Source organism: Rhinatrema bivittatum, chromosome 8 (genome assembly GCF_901001135.1).
Source record: "Rhinatrema bivittatum chromosome 8, aRhiBiv1.1, whole genome shotgun sequence".
Lineage (NCBI taxonomy): Eukaryota > Metazoa > Chordata > Amphibia > Gymnophiona > Rhinatrematidae > Rhinatrema > Rhinatrema bivittatum.
This window is the reverse complement of record NC_042622.1, coordinates 153,245,690-153,265,730: the sequence shown is the minus strand read 5'-3', so window position 1 is coordinate 153,265,730 and position 20,041 is coordinate 153,245,690. Positions and strand designations below refer to the sequence as shown.

The following is a 20,041-nucleotide window of genomic DNA, read 5'->3' as shown; positions in this document are numbered from 1 at the left end:
AGAGGGTAGCGGATAATGCTGAACCTTGGGGGACTCCAGTGTTGAGGTTGATCATTTTTGATGGGATGTTGTTGATCAATACTTGGTATGTTAGTTCAGAAAGGTAGGAAGAGAACCAGTGTAATATAGTACCAGTTAAGCCAATTTGGGATAGTCGTTCTAACAGTATATTGTGGTTTACTGTGTCGAAGGTGGCTGAGAGGTCGAGGAGTATGAGCAGGTATTTTTCACCTTTGCGAGATCTGTAAAAATTTGTACTTGTAAATTTAGGAAAGATACCATACTATGACGGAAATACGTTTTAAGAATCCAGTCCCTGTCAGAATCTAGTAGAAAGGAAACAAAGCCGGAGTGACTACATTTTCCTCAGATGTTTCCAAAATTGTAGTAAGATCCAAATTACCAGGCTCTATAGGCAAAAGAACCTGCATATTATTTTGATTGGAGGGACCTTTCTTAAAGAAAGGTATATAATGCTTGCTCAGAAATTTAAATATCGTTTCCACATGTCGTTAGGTGGAACAAATGGATCCTTTGGGGAAATTAATACAGCGGAGATCCCTCCCCCGTATTTGATTTTTCATTTGCTCAAATTTATTTAGTAGCAACTGATTTTCTTTACGCAATGCCTGCTGTAAAGCTGAAGAACTTTCAAACTGACTTTTAAAAGATTCACAAGATTCTTTTGACTCCATGGACTCTCTTTTCACATATTTCAAGTGGGAATCCAAATCATTAACAGAAGTCGCAAACGGTTTAATCTGAGCAGAAATATTATTGTTCAAAGTTTGTATTGCTTCCCAAATAGCTTCAAGGGTAAACAATGTAGGTCTTACCACCTCCGAGAATTGAATGTGAGAAGACTCAGTAAAAAGCTTCTCCAAACTGCCATGGAGCAGTGCTTCCAGTAACCTCCCCTATGACGCTGAGAATCTCCAACAGCTCCGCGGTACATCCAACAAGCTCCACAGGTTCAGAACGAGGCTTAATGCCAGCAGTTCCCTCTATCGTCTCTGTCCCTTGTTGCGGTTCTTGTAGACTCGCCTCACTGGGATTGGCAGGTGCCATCCGCTCCTCTGGGGACAGTGATGTCATCAGTTCGGGAGGGGGGGGGGAAACCAAGTCCAGCTTCTTCCCAATCCACATCCAGCGAACTCTCTCCCGGAGCACCAGCTCCCCGGCACACATGAGCATCCATAGGTCTGAACAGAGAGAGGAGAAAGAGAGAGCAGCTGAGACCTCACACTCTCTAGCCCTCTGTTTACGGGCTGAATGAGGCATTTTCCACAAAAAGTTGAAAAAAGGTAAGAACAAGCTCACGTGTGGCAGGCTAGTTTACCATCTTGGATCCCCTTATTCAAACAGTTGTTGGAGATTAAATCTTACTTTGGCATGTGTGACTCTGGAAGACGTCCGGGCCAGAAAGTGCAGGAGCCACGTCTGTGAGACTCCTCGGAGTCGGAAGAAGGGAGCAAGAGGGAGATGGAGGGCAAGCAGCACAGAGTACCTCATGAATCGAATTGAAGCGGTGGTTCCAAGAGTTGAGGGATAACTTGACTGGAGTCAAAAGTGAAATCTTGGCTATGATTGCGGATTTAAGAGGTGAAATAGCAGACTTAAGCAACCGGATTGATGAGACAGCAAAGGATGGAGGATGAGGTAGACCACATGGTGGGTCTGTCTAAGGCATAACCTGCGGTCCTGATGTTCCAAATTTCTTGATTCTTAATTAATCGATAGGGTTTTTTACACCAAGTATGTTGTGGCCTACTCTGAAGGTGGTTGGCCCAAACATGACCTTAGTGTAGGGATTATCTGTTTTCTGGGTTAATGACCATGGAGTGAAGTTTCTTGGCAGCACCAAATTTTGATGTGGTGTTGGTTTGGAAACCAAATTAATTTCCTTCAGCTGTCTTAGCTTTGACATAGGGTACTAAAGAGCTGAAGGTAGCACCAGACCCTCTTATAAGAGGAGTGACTTTAGCTTTTGAGCCTTTTTTCTGTCTCCATCTGCTGGCAGTCGGGATATAACCTACTTTTCTGGACTGGTCTGGTGAAAGGAAAGGAAATTAAAAGGTAAGTTTAAATTTTAATCTTTTATTGTAAAACCCCAAAACAAATTATAATAAACAATACATGACATACATAATCAATAAAATTAACAAAATACCAATAAGAAAGTTACCAACCAATCCACAATATTAAACACTTTGCCATTTATTCTGGCAGCCCCAACGTGCACTGTGGAATCAGATGAATATGGTGGTATACACTTAAATGTATGCCACTAGGATGTGCTTTCTTTTGTTTCCTCACTTTTAGCAACCATGGATCCTGTATCCTTATCCCAGTGAACAGTCATAAGTTATATTTATGTACCTTTGGCCTGATATCCAGGTTGTTTGTATAATTTGGTCATCCTGAATAGCAGACCTTGGAAGACTGGTACTGCGAATCAATATATTAAAGATTAGGAATGTGTTCTACCCACCTTATATTCTTATTTTTAAATAGATTGCCTTTGATATGTCATTGAATAGGCAAAGGAGGATCCAAGTTGTAAAACAGTAATGTAGTAAATGATGCCAGAAAAGGAGCATCCGGCCTGTGCAATATGTCCAATTGCCCTGTCCATGCAGCTAAGAATACATCCTGACTGCCAGCCACTATAACAACACCTGGAAAATATTTCCTTACCCAGGACAATCTGTTTTTGTCTTCCTCTTTTGTATTTCACCACATTTGGTAAAATAACATATAAGATCCTCACCTATATTCTTATAGCACCCATTTGGTTTCTGGGGCACTTGCTTCTCACTCTCAGCTCCAGTTTGTCCCAGTTGACAGTTATACCCAGATTGCCTTGTAGTAGTGGGAAGATGAGTAAAAGCCAGGCTATTATAAAGTGCAGGGACCCCAGAGTTGCAGCTTAGCACCAGTAGAACCTCTTCCATCCAGAGAACAATAGTGTGTGACCTAGCATGAAAATCTTATGTTCCCTGGTCTTACACAATTCAAAATTTAAAAAAACCCCAATGACTGAGAACTATGAGCCACAAAGGAAAGAACAGAGAAGAAAACACATCTGAGATAGGGAAGACGTTTGGCAGGGTAGCATCTGTCATTAAAAATTGAACATAATGGCAGATGAGAAGTTTAAGGCTCATCCAGTCTGGCCTGTTTACTTCATGTTACAATACCATAGACCCCAGTTATCTCTGGCTTCTCCTTCATTTCTTCTTGAATAAGTATCATTTATGTTTATCCCAGGTCATCTTGAATTTTGTTACTATTTTAGTCTCCACTGCTTTCATTGGGAGGCATTTCATGTATCTTCCATCCTTCCTGGGAAGAAATATTTTTGAATGTTGAGTCTGTCCATCTTGGAGCCCAGTATTATGCCCTCCCTGAAAAATTCCTTTCCACTGAAAGGTTTGCTACTTCTGTATTGTATATTTCCTTGAGAGAGATAATGCAATGATTTTAGTGTGATTATATTTTGTTTTCTTTCCCTTCTTGTATTTCTCACAGCGCTGGCAGAAATCCTCAGTGTGAAGGACATCAGCGGGAAGAAGCTTTTCTATGTTCATTATATCGACTGTAAGTAGCAGATGGTGCCACTTATTTATTTAATGTATTTAGCTCTCACCTTTTCATTTTAGCTCAAAAGAAAATTTCATCCATGTACTTTTGGCATAAGGGAGGAAAGTGTGTGTGTGTAGCATGTTAAACTTGTTGAGCGATCTGACTTGGCAGAGCGAAAAGCCAGAGAGGAAAGCCTACTTGAGGCTAGTCATCTACTCTCCACTTAACTGCCTCCACATTCTAGTGTTTTGAAGGACAAAATCCAGCCATTGCTCATCATCTTTTGGTATCCATCTGCTGCCCCATATGTCCGCTGTGTGTAGTGCCCATGCATTCACTAGTGATAAGATGAGGCTGGTAAGGAGGCCATCTTGGATCACCATGATCAAAGAATTATCCAAACATGGCTAGTTTGAAGGAAGGTGTCGTGGATGGACATGTTGCCTCTAAGCTCAACCTTGTGTTACCTTTTTAACTGCCTGTTTGGCTCACCTAGTAAGGATATCAGGAGCTAAGAGAGGGTACATAAAGAGAGAGAGCTGATAAGGTCTAGAATGAGTAAGTGTACTCTCCAGAAGCTTGAGGTATTTAAAGAAGAGCCATTATATTCATGTAGATGAAACAGCTAAAGTATTGCTTTTTTGGGGCCTTGCAGTTTCCTCCTCCTTGGGCTTCCAGCTCAATTGGAACTGCCTCTGCTAGGCTACAGTGCTGTGAACCGTCATTCGCAACCAGCATCTCTGGTCTTTCCCCTCCTACCTAAGCCTCTTCATTGCAGTGGTAATCCTTATCTGGGACCCAAGCTCCAGGGTTTTCTCTGCAATCGGGAGTTCCAAGTCTGGCCACTAGCTGTTGCTGTTGAGCAATTTTTGGGACGCCCTACTGCAGGGGCTGGGAACAGCATCCCTATCCTGCTCAAGGAGCAGAAGCTTGGCCAGAGAACTGACCCTCAGACAAGATTACTGGGTCCATCCAATAGTTTGCCTTCTGAGCAACCATGATGTTGGATGTATTAAATTCTTTCTCCATAGACACAAAAACTGAGAGAATGCCCTGGGTCTATCTGAAACTTGTTGTCTCTGTGTGGGGAAATTCTTTTATACAAGTGCTGACATGTTAGTTATAGAAGGAAGAGCAAAAGTGGTATTGTGAGACTCAGAGGTGAAGGGAAGGAATAAGTAGAGGCTGATGAGGAAAAAGCAAAAATGCGTAATAAATATTTCTGTTCTGTACTCACTATGGAAGGGCCTGGAGCAGGACCACATAAAACAAATGCAAATAAGATTAGAAGTGAGGTAAAATGCAAATTGTTTTTCAGAACAGTATATTTGTGAGGAGCTAACTAAACTTAAAGTAGATAAGGTGATGGGGTTGGATGGGATACATCTAAAGGTATTGAAGGAAGTTAGAGAAGTCCAATGCTTTTTGAGACAGGAGTAGTTCCGGAGGATTGGAGATAGACTTGTGGTTTCTATTCATAAAAGTGGAAGTAAGAAGGCGGCTGAGAGCTGTAGACTGGTTAGTATGACCTCGGAGGTGAGCAAATTAATGGAATCGCTGTTAAAACAGAGGATAGTGCAGTTTCTGGAATCCAATTGATTGCATGACCTGAAGAAGCATGGTTTTACTTGTCAGACGAATTTGAACAATTTCTTTGATTGGGTGACCAGAGAATTGATCAAGGGAGAGCTCTAGTGTATTTGGAATTCAGTAAAGCCTTTACCACAGTTCTGTACAGAAGACTTATAAATAAATTGAGTTCCCTTGGTGTGGAATCTAGAGATACTGAGTGGGTTAGAAACTGGCTGAGTGGGAGGTGACAGAGGGTAGTGGTAAATGGAGTTTACTCGGAAGAGGTGGGCATTACTATTGGTGTGCATCAGGGATCTGTCCTGGGACCAGTTATTTTCAACATTTTTGTGAGTGACATAGCGGAAGGCTTGTCGGGAAAGGTTTGTCTTTTTGCCAACGATACCAAAATCTGCAAGTGTGAAAAACATGAGGAGAGATCTAGTGAGTATTGGAGGCAAAATTCTTCTAAGCACCAGAGAAGAGTGGGATCTGGGGGTGGATAAAGCGACAGCAAAAGCCAGAAAGACGTATGGCTCATAGGAAGAGGAATGGTCAGCAGAAAAAGGGAGGCGATATTGCCCCTGTACAGGGCCCTGGTGAGACCTCAATTGGAATACTGTGTACAATTTTGAAAACTGTATCTTCAAAAGGATATAAACTGGTTGGAGTCAGTCCAGAGGGTGGACATGTATACCCTAGAGGAGAGGCGACATAGGAGAGATATGATAGAGACATTTAAGTATTTCAAAGGTTTCCATGCACAGAAGGCTATCCTCTTTCAGCAGAAAGGAGGCCCTAGAACCAAAGGGTCATAGGTTGAGGTGAAAGGGGATAATCTTAAGAAACATTTCTTTGCAGAGAGAGTAGTGGATGGATGGAACAGCCTCCCAGTGGAGGTGATGGAGGCAAAAATGATATTTGAATTCAAGAAGACATAGGATAAATACAGGGGATCTCTGAGGGAGTGATGGGAACTGTAAGGCTAGTTCCCTGTACGTACCAGGATCATTCCAGACGGTGGGTTATGTTCCCTGTCCAGCAGATGGAGTTAGAACCAAAAATTCCCAGGGGAGGACCTATATAGCCACGCCTCCCTTGCCTCAATCCTCAGTATAGTTCTAACTCCAGCAGATTGAGCAGGGGACACGGTGGTCCCCAGCACTTTTCTAGTTTTATTTTCTCTTTGAGGGATCAATTAAATAATATTAGATAAAGGTTTTCTTCTAAGGGATAGGTTCTGTAGTGTTCTGACAGGACCACTCCGTTCAAAGAGAGACACTGTTTTCCAGTCAGGAACTTGCTGACAGGCTGTGTTTTTTGCCTGTCACTTTATTTTTCTCTTTGTTTTTCCTCTTCTTTGCCCGGCTACAGTGTGGTAAGTGTTGTTTTTATTTTATTTACAGTCGTTGGGAGGAACAGGAATTTGTGAGGGGTGAAGTTGGTAGTGCCAACCGCTCCCCCCTAGCCCCAGAGTTTGTACTTTTCCCCTCCTCCCCTTCGGGGAGTGATTGGAGTCCCGCCCTGCAGCTCTGCGACGACACATTCCCCGGAGCTGCTTACCGTCGGGACGGCGCTTTCCCCGACGGTCTCTTGGGGACGGTGAGGGGTCCGGAGGCCGGATAGCTCTATTGCTTCGCCGCTTCAGTTGTTGCCGCGCGCCGCAGCCAACCCTCCCCCTTCCTCCCGCCGCAAGGCAGAGATCGCCTAACGGCTCCGGAGCTCGGCAAGGGGTTCAGCAGCCCTCGGAGGGATTTTCTTCGGCTTTTCCTGAGGGGGAGTATAGCTTACCTGGTGGGCAGCTTGGAGGAGAGTCGGACCGCGCCGGCAGGAAGCAGCATGCCCCGTTTCCCCTCAGCGCGGGAACGGTGGCCATTTTGTTAGCTGACTCGGAGGCAGCTCTCTCTGAGGAGGATGTCGACGCTCCGCTCCATGTTTCCTCTCACAGTATGGGGTTTCTGAGCGCAACAGACCAGGGCAGGCAAGGGGACGACACCTCGGGGGGCCCTTCATCAGCACTTCCTGCTTTTTCGCCAGAATTCGTCGTTTTAATGCACAAGACATTTTTACAGAGCAGGGATCCGAATCTTGGAAATTGGGGTCCCCCTCCTCCCAAACTGACTTGCTTGACCCAGCTTTCGATGGCGGACCCTCCCTTAGGGAAGGCTTCTTTGCCCACAGGGGGTGCGGGGTCCGCTCGGCCCCCTCCCGTGGTCCCTACACCGCTGCAGCAACCATCGGGGGATTCATGGCAGGACCCAGATGCGGATGATCCCTCCCTGGTGGCCCAGGTAGAGGGTGTCGACCCGAGGGTCCTCCGCATTTTTCAAGCAGCGGAGTTGGATGATCTCATTCCCCACATCCTGCAGGAAATGTACATCGACCCTCCTCCGGATCCTGTGGCTCAGGATCCGAAGATTAAGAAAGGGGACCGTCTGCTAGTGGGCTTGCGACCCCTAGCGAAAGCTTTTCCCACGCATCACAATATCTTGCAATTGATTTCAAGGGAGTGGGGATACTGGCGATATCCGCGGTCACAAAGCATACCACCATCCCGGTCACGGGTGGGACGGCGTTGAAGGATGTCCAGGATCGCAAGCTCGAGGTGTACCTCAAGCGTATCTTCGAGGTCTCAGCGTTGGGGATGAGGGCTGCTATCTGCAGTTCCCTAGCACAGCGAGCAGCTCTGCGTTGGGTACAGCGGTGGTTGCCTATGGAGCTGATACTTTTTATGATCTGTTAAGGGTTCTCGCTTGATCCATGGTGGCGGCGGTGTTCACTCGCCGTCTTTTGTGGCTTCGCAACTGGGCGGCAGATGCTTCGTCCAAGACGCGCCTGAGTTCTCTTCTTTTCAAGGGCAGATGCCTGTTTGGGGAAGATTTGGATCAGATCATCAAATCTCTTAATGAGAATGCGGTGCACAAGCTACCAGAAGATCGTCCACGTTCTTCTAGATCTTTTTATTCCTCCAGGAACAGGTACCGGAATCAACGGAGGTCACGTCCTGCCAGACAGCAAACACCTTGAGCGCCTTCTACACGATCACACACCTGGAACCGGTCCTTTCGTGGACGCCGCCACGGTAAGGATACTCAAGGGGCAGGTGTCTCCTCAAAAGCTTCACAATGATGCCAGAGGGTCCCACGAGGGGATCCCCCACCTGGGGGGGTCGCCTTACTCTCTTCTACAAAGAGTGGGTCCAAATTACGTCGGATCAATGGGTGCTGGACATCTTAAGTCAAGGCTACGTATTAGATTTTGTACACGAAACCCCAAGACCGTTTTCTGTTTTCTCCTTGCGGTTCCCGCCTCAAACAATTAGCAGTTCGACAGACTCTCGATCATCTGCTACAGCTGGGGGCGATAGTCCCGGTAGCGGCCTCCGAACTGGGAAGAGGACATTATTCGGTCTACTTTGTGGTTCCCAAAAAGGAGGGGCACGTTTCGACCTATCCTGGATCTCAAGTCGGTCAACAAGTGTCTCAGAGTTCCTCGTTTTCGTATGGAAACGCTCCGGTCAGTGTTAGCAGCTGTGCATCCGGGAGAATTCTTGGCCTCGTTGGACCTTACAGAAGCATACCTTCACATCCCGATCCATCACCATCATCAGCGCTTCTTACGCTTCAAGATTTTGGGACAACATTTTCAGTTTCGTGCTCTCCCCTTTGGCCTGGCGACGGCTCCGCGAGTCTTCACCAAGATCATGGTGGTGGTAGCGGCGGCACTCCGCAGGGAGGGTATCCTAGTACATCCCTATCTAGACGACTGGTTCATTCGAGCGAAGTCGAGGGCGCAGGGCTACCGTGCTGTCGACAGAGTGGTACAGCTTCTTCAATCTCTGGGATGGATCGTCAATTTCTCAAAGAGCAAACTGATACCGTCCAATCGCTGGATTTTCTGGGAGCACACTTCGACACCAACCAGGCCAAGGTGTTTCTGCACCCGGACAGAGCTCGGGCTCTACGCGCTCAAGTAACCGGTTTTATGGCTCTCGTCACTCCCACGGCATGGGACTATCTTCAGGTACTGGGAACCATGGCTTCAACCATCGATTTGGTACCGTGGGCCTTCGCTCATCTCCGACCTCTCCAGAGGTCCCTACTTTCGCGATGGAACCCGGTGTCGAGAGATTTTCAGGCAGTGCTGCCCATTCCGAGTGTTGTCTTGAGCAGTCTACAGTGGTGGCTGGACCTTCAACGATTAGCTCAGGGAGTGTCTCTTCAGAACCTGAATTGGGTGGTCATCACCACGGATGCCAGCCTCACCGGCTGGGGGCGGTTTGTCAAGACAGGTCTCTCCAAGGCCGATGGACGGTAGATCAGTCCACTTGACCCATCAATCGGCTGGAGACCAGGGCAGTCCTTCTAGCGCTGCAGGGGTTCTACCCACTGGTACGCAGTCGAGCGGTTCGGATTCTCTCGGACAATGCGACCACCGTGGCGTATATCAATCGCTAAGGGGACACCAGAAGCCATCTAGTCTCCTTGGAGACCGACGACTTGATGGTGTGGGCGGAGCTACACTTGCAGCGTCTAGCGGCTTCGCACATAGCGGGCGTGGACAACGTGCAGGCAGATTTTCTCAGCCGGCAACACCTGAATCCAGGAGAGTGGAACTCTCAGAAGACGCAATGCGGAGGATAATACAGCGTTGGGGGATATCCCATGTGGATCTAATGGCAACCGCGACAAATGCAAAGGCCGCCCGTTTCTTCAGCCGCAGGCGAGAGCACGGCGCGGAAGGAGTCGACGCACTAGTTCCTCCCTGGCCTCGACAGTGTCTTCTGTATGTCTTTCCTCCGTGGCCTCTAGTGGGCAAGGTCATCTGACGGATAGAGACGTATCAAGGTCCGGTGATCCTAGTTGCGCCAGAGTGGCCTCGACGTCCATGGTTTGCAGATCTTCTTAATCTGGCAGTGGAAGGCCCGCTTCGACTCAGTCACCTATCACGTCTCCTTCGCCAAGGGCCAATATTTTTCAGAAGGCAGATCACTTTTGTCTTGCGGCCTGGCTTTTGAGAGGCGCCAATTAAGAAGGCGCGGATATCCAGAGTCTGTCATCTCGACGCTCCCGAAAGCTAGGAAGACTTCCACGTCTGTTACCTATGTCAGAGTATGGAAGGTTTTTGAGGAATGGTGTGAGTCAAAGACGATTCTGCCAACTCAGGCCTCAGTAGCTCATGTGCTTTCCTTCCTACAGGCGGGTCTGGATTTGGGCCTGGCCTATAATTCTCTTCATGTTCAGGTAGCGGCTTTGGGAGCTTTCCTACGGAGTAATGACAGGGAGCTCCTGGCCTCACATCCGGATATTCTACGTTTTCTAAAGGGGGTAAAACACTTGAAACCTCCCATTAGACCGCCTTGTCCTTCATGGAATCTCAATTTGGTACTCCGGGCTCTATGTGCACCGCCTTTTGAGCCTCTGAGTTCGGCCACACTCAAGGATGTCACCCTAAGACCATTTTCCTGGTGGCGATCAGCTCAGCACGTCGGATCTCTGAAACTACAAGCTCTATCATGTCGGGAGCCATACCTTTCGTTTCACGCCAGGGGGAGTATCCCTGCGGACAGTTCCATCTTTTCTGCCGAAGGTGGTCTCGACTTTCCATCTCAACCAATCGATAGAGCTTCCGTCATTTGTATCCTCTGATTCTTCTGACCTGCGTCGGTTGGATGTCCGACGTTCTTTGATATATTATTTGGAGGTCACCAATGAATTTCGACTCTCCGATCATTTGTTTGTCCTTTGGTCGGGACCCAGGAAGGGTTGCATGGCATCCAAACAATCAATTGCTCGCTGGCTGAAAGGAGCGATTATAGCCGCATACATCGGAGTGGGTAAGTCTCCACCTTTAGCTGTTAAGGCACATTCTCTACGCGCTCAAGCGACATCGTGGGCGGAAAGTTCTGCAGTTTCTTCTCAAGAAATTTGTAGGGCGGCCACATGGAAGTCTCTCCACACTTTCGCAAGACATTATCGTCTAGACATTCGTGCGCCATCTCACGGTCAGCTTGGAGACAGGGTCATACGGGCAGGGCTATCCGCGACCCACCCATGATGGGGAGGCTTTGGTACATCCCACCGTCTGGAATGATCCTGGTACGTACAGGGAAAAGAAAATTATTCCTTACCTGCTAATTTTCGTTCCTGTAGTACCATGGATCATTCCAGACCCCTCCCTGGTTTTGGGGGTTCTTTGTGGGCCATCCCTGCTTTCCTGTCTTCACAATATTTTCACTCTGTATCTCTAGTTATTGTGAGCTGTGTCTTTGAACACAGTGCTGTTTGCAAGTTCTCAGTTACAGTTTTTTGAGTACAAGTTACTTGCTGTCATTTACAGCTGTTTTTTTCTCTATATTTTTGAGATTAATTGATCCCTCTGGTTCTGTCTCTTCTCGTCTTGGCTTTGCTAGTCCAGTTACTGAGGATTGAGGCAAGGGAGGCGTGGCTATATAGGTCCTCCCCTGGGAATTTTTGGTTCTAACTCCATCTGCTGGACAGGGAACATAACCCACCGTCTGGAATGATCCATGGTACTACAGGAACGAAAATTAGCAGGTAAGGAATAATTTTCTTTTAAATTGGATGGATGGGCAGACTAGATGGGCCATATGTCTTTTTCTTCCATTATGTTTCTATGAGAGTAGGGAGGAAGAGGCTAGTACTTCTCTTAAAGTGACACCTAGTGATTAGAGAAGGAACAATGTTGGATGCAGCAGCCTGTCCTGTCACAGGAAGACACTGACATGTAGGGCCTCCCTGTGAGATAGGATGCAAGGGAAAATGGGGAAAAATACTGGATACTCTCCATTGAAAGCCAGATGGGAAGGAGAAATGTCTTGCAGTGGGAGGATCCCTGATGGTAGCCAGATGAAAAGGAGGGTTAAGGACAGGCTTCACAGGGTAGGATCCTTTTTGAAAGTTGGATGGGAAGGAGGAGAGAGATCTGGGTGAGGGAGGATCACTAGTGAGAGTCACATGGAAAGGAGTAAAATGTGAAAGCATGGGAGGTCTAGGTTTGATTTCTCTGTCTAGCAGTGGCTACAGTTGATAGCAGAAGGGAAAAGAACCTTGGTGGAAAATTCATTGATGAGCTGAAAATAAATCTGAAAGGTCCAATAATGGCCTACTTTCTCTCTCCCCATCTTAGTTAACAAGCGGTTGGACGAATGGGTGACCCATGACAGGTTGGACCTGAAGAAGATCCAATTCCCCAAGAAAGAAGCCAAAACGCCCACCAAGAATGGGCTGTCAGGTTCCCGGCCCAGCTCCCCTGAGCGGGAAGTGGTAAGATCCGTCCCTGGGTTGGGAGGGAGCGTTAATACCAAGGCGGTAACTCGCACTGCACAGCAGGTGTTATCCTCATACAATCAATCTTAATGCCTCTTACTGCTAACTCCCCATGATGCTGCCTTGGCAGCTGAAAGAGACTTAGGCACATGATTGGATTTTGAACCTGCATCCTAGTGTATTCTGGGATTCAGGTGGGTGTCAGAAAGCCAGGACCAGACCTAAAATCTCTTTTCCAAAATAGGGGTTTCCTCACACCTCTGCTAATGCAATATTAAATTTGTTAGTTTCAGGTTTTTTTTTAATTGTTTTACTTAAGTTTTATAGGTGACCGTTCAGAACCTTTCTGAACACAGAGAGTGGGATCTGCCTTTGAGAGATGTTTTGTGGTCAACAGCTATAAAACAGAAACAAAAAAGAAGGAAAACATACTTCCTAGTCTGCCTCAAGATAGAGGGAGGTTCTGTTGGATCTATAGAATATAAGAAGTGCCATGCTAGGTCAGACTAATGTCTGTTGAGCCCAGCATTCTATCTCCGACAGTGGCCAGTCCAGGGCACAAATAAGCATCAGATCTCCAATAGGGATAAGTGTTGACTTTCCCAAGTCTACCTGGCTAATAACTATTTATGGACTTTTCCTTCAGGAACTTGTCCAATCCTCATTTGAACCCCACTATTTGCCTTGACCATGTTCTCCAGCAACAGATTCCATAGCTTGATTGTGTGCTGAGTGGAAAATACTTCTTACAATTTGTTTTAAATCTGCCAGATTAATTTTCTTCTGTAATTGTCCATGCTGTGTGTTTGCTTTACATGTATCCGTGTGATACCTGCATGGGGCTGTAGTGAAGATTACTTTTCAGCTGTCTGTACTCTGTTCATGCTTTCCTTGCATTAGTATGACATCTGCATGGGGTTGGGTTGTAAGATCAGCTCTTCAGCTGTCCATGCTGTGCTCGTAATTTACATGTATCATTATGATACCTGCATGGGGTTATGGTGAAGATCTCCTCTTCAGCTATGTGCTTTATATATATCAGTGATCATTGCATGGGACTCTGATCTGCTGTTAAGCTGTCCGTACTGTAGTCATACTTTGTGTCTATTGAAATAACATTTGCATGGGCATCTGATAAAGATCTTTCAGCTGTATTCATGTTGTACATGTATTGGCATGAAGTTTGCATGGACTCTGATCTGATATCCAGCTGTCTGTTCTGTATTTTGCATATATGGGTATGACACTTGCTCTGTGGGGCTATGAGAAAGATCTGTTCTTTAGCCATTTTCGCTTTATTCATGCTTTGTATGTATCTGTGTTGTGCCTGCATGGGAAATCTAACAATCAGTTTAGCTGTTCTCCCTGAGTTAGATACATAATAGAAGGGGCAGTTGAGCAGGAAGAAAATGGGAGATGTCAATGATGGCATGAGAATGACTGCTATCACTGCTGCTTCTTTTTCCCATATCTGAACATGTAAAAAGTTCGGTTGCACATAGTGAGGCTTGTAGTAAAAGCTGGAATGGCTCAAACTGCTATGCAGTGGGTGTCTTAAATTATTCCCAGATTAATACCCACCCTCTGCCTCTCTGCAGAAAATGTGATTTGCAAGAGTTTTCTGGCTGGGAGACTCTGTGGGATGCTTCTTTATTTCTCCTGCAGAATAATAACCAATCTCATGGTAAAAGTTGAACAGCTTAAATTCCTAGGCATGTTCCTACTTTCCAAAGGCCACTTTTAGAGACCAGAGCTCTGGAAGCCATCTTGAGCAGTTGAGAGCAGAGAAAGAGATATGCATCCTGTACCCAGGAGACATTGATAGGAGGAGGGGATAATCCTAGCAGTTGAGTTGTTCTAAATTGACCTGTAACATACAGTGCTGTGAAGAAGTTTGTGAACCCCCTAGAATGGTCTGTATTTTAGTACAATTTATATTCAAAGCATGATTCCTTTTCATCCTGCTACACCAGCCCAAATGAGTGGGTTGTGTTTACCTTCTCTGGGCCGCTCTGTGCAGTTTGAAGAGCAGGGACATTACTGGAGAGTCCTCTAATGTTTCCGAGCTGCTTAAAGAATGTTCAGCCACTACAGGGACATATCCTGCACAAATGGCCCACCAGGAACACAGGGCATTCCCATTTTCAGTGGGAATGGCTGCCATTTTGGGTTCACCTTGTGCAGGGATTATGGCGGCTGCAGCATAACCTACCCCTTTTGGGATCCTTTGGGGAGGAAGTCAGTGGTGTATTTCTAAGGTCCAGCATGTCTGCCTCAGGGATTTCTTTCAGGAGTTTTTTTTTAGATTTCATCACTTGGCCTTCTGTGCTACACAGAGGTGTGGTGATGGGAGTGAGACCTTCAGGATCTGCAGTTTCAAGAATACAAATTCTCTGATGTAGTCCTGGTGACCCTTAAAAGAGCCAGATTAACTATAGAAACTGGGAAGGCATCTCCTTCTTGTTTCAAGGAGCTGCAGCTTGAGTATCCCGAGGAAGACAAGGATGCAGGCAGCTGTGCCTCTTTGGAGGAGGAGAAATTTCCCTCAGAATGGAAGATGATTTTACTATTTGTCTTTTTCACAGAGATGAAGTGGCCTATCTTATTGATTAGGGGGTTTCATCCCTGAGAATATCAGAATCAAAAGCAGAAGAGGTTCTTGAATGAGATCCCATTATCAAAGGTGTCCGTAAACCTGCCATTGCCTTTACCCTTCACTCAGAAGTGGAAGAAATATTGCTGATGGAATAGGAGTCCCCAGTCATGGCTCAGAGGGTTAAAACATTTATGTAAGTTATATCTTCTTTTGCAGGATGCCATATGGTATTTATATCAGATCCCCCAAATAGATGCATTGGACTTAGTTACCAGCACAGTCATCCTGGAGGGAGGTACATTCCTGAAATATCTGCAGGACAGGAAGATTGAGCTTCCTCTGAAACATGTTTTTACTTGTAGCCCTATCTGTGCAGATTTCAATCTGTGTCAGCCTTGTGGCATGAGCACTTCTACATTGGGTACAACAGCTCCCTGAGGACGAAGAAGCTGCCAGCTTAGAGTTTGGGGCTGTGTTTCTAGCAGATGCACTTTCTGAGCTTATCAGAATCTTGTCTCGCTCTATAGTTTCCACTGTTGCAGCTAGAAGACTTCTTTGGTTCCGGCACTAGGCAGTGGATTCCTGTTCTGAGACCCATCTGTACAAGCTTCCATTTAACGGGAAATATGTTGTTTGGTGAGGATCTTCAACAGTTAGTCAAAGGAGATCCTATGCCTCAAAGACTAGGAAGATAAAAGATCAGTCTTCTTATTGAGCAAACATGGTGAGTATCAGGATTCTAGATGATACAGACCAGGAAAACAGTCTACTTCTCAGTCTTTCAGGATCATAGGGAAGAATCTGTCCTTTTGAGGATCCAGAAAACAAAACTCTGACTAACTTGGTTCCTCTAGGACCAGTTCTCAATAAGGCTCACCAGGTTCGTCTTTGGTGTGTCCAGTATGTGGTCATCTACAGTGGTTGTACAAGGAGTGGACCCACATAACCAGATCAATGGGTCTTAGATGTTAAGTATGGTTGCGCTCTAGAGTTTACCACTCCAGTGCCAGAAGGCGTCAATGTTTTTCCTTGTGTATTGCCTGCCAAGAAGTTGGTGATTCATGCTACACTTCAGAGACTCTAGTTGTTGAAAGCTGTGATTCCAGGTTCGCTAGATGGGCAGGGTCCATTTCGCTACTTCATCTGCTCCATGGTTTCAAAGAGAGACTGTTCACTGTGGACAAACATAACAAACGAGCTACACAGATGGGTAACATCAAGGCTTCGTTTGTAGACAAAAAGGAAGTGGAACTCTGGAGCAAGGGGTAGGGAAGGAAGGAAGGGTAAGCAGAGTAGGGGGGGAGCTGGGATAGGGCAAGGTGTGACTTGTATGAAGGTGAGGGCCCAGGGCTGGGTGTGAACGCGCACTGTCTTTTGCTCTAGGACAGAGCATACATCCCTTACAAATATAGGAAATCTTGACAACAGACGCATCAAACCAGGGATGGGGAACACATATCTGTTATACAAGGACTTTGGACAACACAGGAATCAATTCTTCACATCAGTATTCTAGAGCACAATTTACAATCTCCTTCAAATGTTCACATCTTCCCTAAAAAACAAGACTGTCCAAATTCAGATGGACAATCAGGTAGCAATGCTTTATATCAACATAAGTCTCGTACCAACTGTGCACGGAAGCACTAAATATCTGGAGTTTGGCAGCGAAAAAGAAAATGTAGATCTTGGCTATCTGTCTCCTAGGGAAGGACAGTATCCTTGCATAAAAGTTATCTATCCCCCCCTCTAGTCTCTAGCACTAACAGTCTGGATGTTGAAAGCTAGCTAATACAAAGACTTTGACTGCCCTCAAAAATGAATAACATATTTCTAGCCTCTAAGAAACCAACCACAAGAAAGTCCTACAAATATAAATGGACGAGATTTAGCTATTGTGCCATTCCAGTGTTGCTAGAATACTTAGTACATCTTACAAAGACTGGCTTAAAGTCTAATTCAGTAACAGGTAAATTTTTAATCGCTGGCACACAAATCCTGGCAGATATGCATGTGGGCAGACTGTGCGCGCGCCGAGCGCATTTTAGAAACAGCCTCGCCACGCACGTATCTGCCAGTATTTGCAGAAGTGCCGGCAGAGCTAAAAGGGGTGGGCTGGGGACAGTCTGGGCAGGCTAGGGGGGGTGGGGCCAGCCAGGACAGCTCATTAGTCGCTGTCCTGGGGAAGCGGCACTGGCAGTTGACCAGCGCGCGCAACTGACTTCAGCTACCAGGATGATGTAAGTTAAAAAAACAAAACATTTTGTTTTGTGTGGGTGGGTTTAGGGGTCGGGGAGGAGAGGGGAAAAGGTAGAAAGGGTAGTTAGGGGATAGGAAAGTTCCCTCCTAGTCTGCTCCTTAATTAGAGCGGAATTGGAGGGACTTGGGGAAAAGCCTACTCCCATTGCCGCACGCATTTTAAAAAAATCCCACCTGTTGCGCGTGTGACTTGACACCTGTCTGCACATGCCGATATTAAAATCGGCCGCGCACGAGAATCTTATTTTATAATATGCACGCATGTTATAAAATCGCTGCGTCCATGTGCGCGCGCCGGGAACCGTGCACTCATGGACTCATGCGCGTGTCTTTGAAAATCTACCCCTAGGAGTACATGTGAGCACTGTCACAGTTTATCATAGACAAGAATGCCATCCAATTCCCGCCATTCAATAGTTTCTAGGTTTATTAAAGTACAATACAATTTGAAGCCTCCAATTAAGACCACCACAATCGGATCTCAATACAGGGTTGCATCATATGATCCTATGGCAAAGGTAGACTTGAAATTTGTGACATGGAAAACACAGGTCCTGATAGCCATAACATTAGCCAGGAGAGTGAGCAAGCTACAAGCTCTAGTAATCTACCCTCACGCCCAAATATTTAAGAATCAAGTAGTATTACATAGTCATCCTAAGTTCCTATCAAAAGTAGTATACCAATTCCATCAAAACCAGACAATTTTACCAACATTTTCCCAAAAGCTACATCATCACAGAACAAGCTTTTTACATACTTGACTGTAGAAGAGCACTCAATTAGAGATAACTAAATGTCATAGAAAAATGACTCAACTATTAATTTTTCAATGAAAGTAAGAAAAGAAACTCAATAATGAATCAAACATTGTCTAGATGGCTGTCTCAATGTATATCACATTGTTATGAAACATAGAATTATCTGATTCCACACCAGATAAAGACCCATCATCTAATAGCTGTTGACACGCCGTTAGCTCACCTGAACCTTGTACCTCGCATAGTATTTTAGATAGGTGGGGGTTATAAATTTTTAAAGAAATAAACTAACTCCTTCACCATGCAGAACATATGCAAAGCAGCAACATGGTCATTGATAGACACCTTTACTCCGCACTATTGTTTGGAGCAGGAGTCTCGTGCAGACAGTACATTTGGACAGTGTGTACTAACATTGAAGTAAGTAACAAACTTCCTGTACAAATCTATAGGTTGTTTAAAAAAAAAAAAAAAAGACAAGCAACACTTAGCTGGGGAGTCCCATCTGTGAGGCTTATTTGTTATGCTTGTCCATGAAGAAAGCAAAGTTGCTTACCTGTAACAGGTGTTCTCCATGAACAGCAAAACAAAGATCCACAGTATCCCTTTTTCCTTCCTGGGAAGTTCAAGACAAACTGAGAGGGAGATGCATGAGCATTCTCAAAGAAATTTTTGGGCTATGAGAAAGTAAAGTCCAAATCGGCGCCATCGGATGACGTTACCCAGCTCTGTGGCTTTTTGTTCTTCTGTAAATGGAGAATACCGGGTACAGGTAAACAACTTCACTCTTTTTCAGACCTATTCTTGATCTAAAAAGAATAAATAATTGTCTTCACATTTCCCATTTCAGAATGGAGACCCTGCGATCAGTTTTGATAGCAGTACAGGAGGGTAAGTACCTCTCATCTTTGGACCCTTCAGAAGTGTATTTCCACATTCATATCAGGAAAGACCATCACTCATTTCTTCATTTTTGTGTTCTGGGGAATCATTTTTAATTCAGAACACTTCCGTTTGGACTAGCCATGACACCCAGAGCTTTCACAAGGTTATGGTGGTTGTTGTGGCCTTTTTGATTCATGAAGGGATTATGGTTCATCCTTATCTGGATAATTGGCTGATTAGGGCCAGATACTGTCAAGAGGGCCTCATGGCATCCAACAGAGTAGGTCAGGTCTTAGAAGGCTTAGGCTGCTTAATACATTTTGCAAAGAGCAAACGCCTTCCTTCTCAATCTCTAGAATATCTGGGAACTCAATTCAATAAGAAGGGGGTTGCGTGTTTCTGACAGCGGAAAGTAATCAAGATTGTGGATCAGGTGCAGACGTTTTCTGTTCATAAGGCTCCTAGAGTTTGGGATTATCTTCAGCTCCTAGATTATATGGTTGCCACCTTAGACTTAATCCCCTGGCAAGAGCTCACATGCAAACTTTGCAATCTGCTCTTCTCTCTTGGTTGCCTCAGTCTCAGGATTATGAGCATTATGTCCCTCTCCTGGTCAAGGTGAGAGTGAGTCATCTTTGGTGGTCAGCATCTCAGAATTTAGTTCAGGGCGTGGGCCTAGAGCTTTCCTCCTGAATCCTCATCACCATGGATACAAGCTCAGGGTCTCTGGTCTTGGGGGAGGCCTCCTGGTCCATCAGCAGGCTGGAGACCAGTGCTATCAGACTAGCTCTCATGCATTTTCTATTCCTTGGTGAAGGGAAAAGCAATCTGAGTGCTCTCCAACAATGCAACAGCAGTGGGCTACGTGAACAGACAAGGGAGCACTCGGAACTCAGGGATGTCTAAAGAGACCATCCTTCAGTTTCCTTGGGTAGAAGACAATATCTTTGCAGTTGTCAGCAGTGCATATTGCAGGACAGGAAAACATTCAGGCAGACTTTCTCAGCAGGAACCTTCTGGAACCAGGCGAATGGGAACTCAGTCACTGTTTCAGATGGTAGTGGACTTTTCAGGCAGTCTCCTTGTCAATCTCGTGG

General features: G+C 45.7%; 1 protein-coding gene across 2 annotated transcripts in view; it reads left to right on the top strand.

The window, feature by feature from the left end:
- KAT5 (lysine acetyltransferase 5) overlaps window positions 1–20,041 on the top strand; it is a 177,105-nt gene that overhangs the window by 23,628 nt on the left and 133,436 nt on the right. For both annotated transcript variants that reach the window (XM_029614310.1, XM_029614309.1), the window contains exons 3-4: window positions 3,532–3,600; window positions 12,304–12,440. In XM_029614310.1, the coding sequence (XP_029470170.1) occupies window positions 3,532–3,600; window positions 12,304–12,440 (206 nt within the window). The remainder of the gene's footprint in view (window positions 1–3,531; window positions 3,601–12,303; window positions 12,441–20,041) is intronic.